This window comes from Sitodiplosis mosellana, unplaced genomic scaffold, assembly GCF_009176505.1.
Source record: "Sitodiplosis mosellana isolate CC-2019 unplaced genomic scaffold, AAFC_SMos_1.0 Smas_scaffold_1380, whole genome shotgun sequence".
NCBI lineage: Eukaryota > Metazoa > Arthropoda > Insecta > Diptera > Cecidomyiidae > Sitodiplosis > Sitodiplosis mosellana.
This window is the reverse complement of record NW_022596622.1, coordinates 1-2,082: the sequence shown is the minus strand read 5'-3', so window position 1 is coordinate 2,082 and position 2,082 is coordinate 1. Positions and strand designations below refer to the sequence as shown.

Here is a 2,082-nt window from a genome sequence, read left to right as displayed (position 1 = left end):
GTCGATTTCTTTATGCCCTTGGCATTAATGTAAGCACCGTGTTTAATAAGGAAATCTGCGACTTTTATATGATCTGCAAAAATAGAAGAATCAAAACGATTGTCTTCTGTTTCTGAAAGCAATGTTATGGATCAAAAACCATTTTGTGCAGCCAAATGAAGTGGTGTGAATCCATTCTTGTTATCTGTACCGTTAACGTTGGCTCCGTTTTCAATTAGAAATTTAACGGTATTCATATCAGCTGAATTTTGAATTGAAACAAAATCAAAAGTTTGTTTTTGTTTTAAAAGTAAGATTCTAGGCAATTATACCTTCATCCGATAGCATAGCGATATGAAGTAACATACTTCCTTCATTGTCTTTAATATTTACGTCGGCAGCATGTTCAATGAGGAATAGAGTGAAGCCCGCATTACCTGATCGTTGTAAAGGTAAAACATAAAACAAAAATCAAAAGATTAACGAACGCAATCATAAAGTAATTTTAAGTAGGATTTAATTACCGGTGGATATAGCGATACGGAGCGCCGTGTGTCCCAAATCATTTTTTGCATTGATGCCAGCGCCGTGTTTTATGAGAATTTCTGCGACTTTTATTTGACCTGGATCATTTTAACGAACCAAAATCAATCAATTTTGAGTTTGACAATAAGAGTTCAAATGATTACCATTTTTTGCAGCGATATGAAGTGGCATATTTCCACTGTTTGCTGTAGCATTCACGTCAGCACCATGATTGATGAGGATTTCTGCGACTCTCACATTATCTGAAAAATCAAAAAACGATTTTATCCGTGTTCGAAAGCAAAGGTATTGGGATCATTCCCCAGTAAAAAAAATTTTAACTATTAGTCACCATTTTGAGCAACAATATGAAGTGGATTGTATTCATCATTGTTTTTAGCACTGATGTCAGCACTATGATTGAGAAGGATTTCGGCAACGTTCACGGAATCTGAAATGTGGAAAAAAACAATCAAAAGATTATCTTGGTTTGGAAGCGCAAAGATATTAGGACGATTAACTATTCTGTGCAGCCATATGAATTGGCATCCAATTGTCGCTTCCTGTAGCATTAACATCGGCACCGTGTTCAATGAGCATTTCTGCGACTTTCCCATTATCTGAAAATTCAAAACGATTATCATTGTTCGAAATCAAAGTTATGGATCAAAAACCATTTTGAGCGGCTAGATGAAGTGCTGTGAATCCATCAGTGCTAAATGCACTGATGTTAGCTCCATGGTTAAGAAGGATTTCTCCGATTTTCACATGATCTGAAATGTAGAAAAATCAAAAGAATGTCCTTATTTGAAAGCAAAAGAATGGGCCAAAACCATATTGTGCAGCTAAATGCAGTGGCATATTTCCTTTTTCTGTTTTTGCACTAATGTCAGCACCGTGTTTGATGAGGACTTCTGATACTTTCACCGAACCTAAAATGAGAACATAACAATTGTTCTGGCAAAGATTATCTTTGCTCGATAGTAAAGGTTTGAATCAAAAGTTATATGGTCAAAACATGACCAAAACCTTTTCGTGAAGCTACTTGAAGTGGTGTCCAATTATCAAATCCAATTGCATTGACATCGGCGCCGTGTTCGATGAGCATTTCTGCAACTTTCACATGATCTGAAATGTAGAAGAATAAAAGCGATAGTCTATATTTGTTTGAAACAAATCTCCCATTCGTTTTGAATTTGACAACTGTTATTGAGCGCAATCGCCAGCTGGATAATCTAAGGCTAATGTCAATACAATCAAGTAAACTCTCTATTCTGTCAAACGTCATAGTGAAGTGTAACATACAGATATTCATTAGATTATTACTCCAAAACCGAACAAATACCTAGGGGGATTTAACTACGTGAAAACTTGTAAAGAAATGATATAAACGCGCACGAAATTGTTTCATTCACCAGAGAACTTGCATGATTCCACTCAGTTGACAAGTTCCGTATTAAAACAACATGCGCGAACTTGTGCGAGTTCGTGTGCAAACATGAAGCTGGACGACGCGCACACATCAGTCGTTCCATTTGTTATATCTATCTGGATTAACTTTTTCTTCCAACACTTTCT

General features: G+C 36.2%; 1 protein-coding gene across 1 annotated transcript; it reads right to left on the bottom strand.

Moving 5' to 3' along the window:
* Positions 1-131: 131 nt before the first annotated feature.
* Positions 132-1,632, bottom strand: LOC129571130 (ankyrin-3-like; the record flags this gene model as incomplete). Its single annotated transcript, XM_055450893.1, has 9 exons — positions 132-241; positions 312-416; positions 504-602; positions 669-767; positions 857-955; positions 1,026-1,124; positions 1,179-1,277; positions 1,338-1,436; positions 1,534-1,632. Coding segments are annotated over 9 exons (908 nt in total), but the record flags the coding sequence as incomplete, so codon positions are not given.
* Positions 1,633-2,082: the final 450 nt, after the last annotated feature.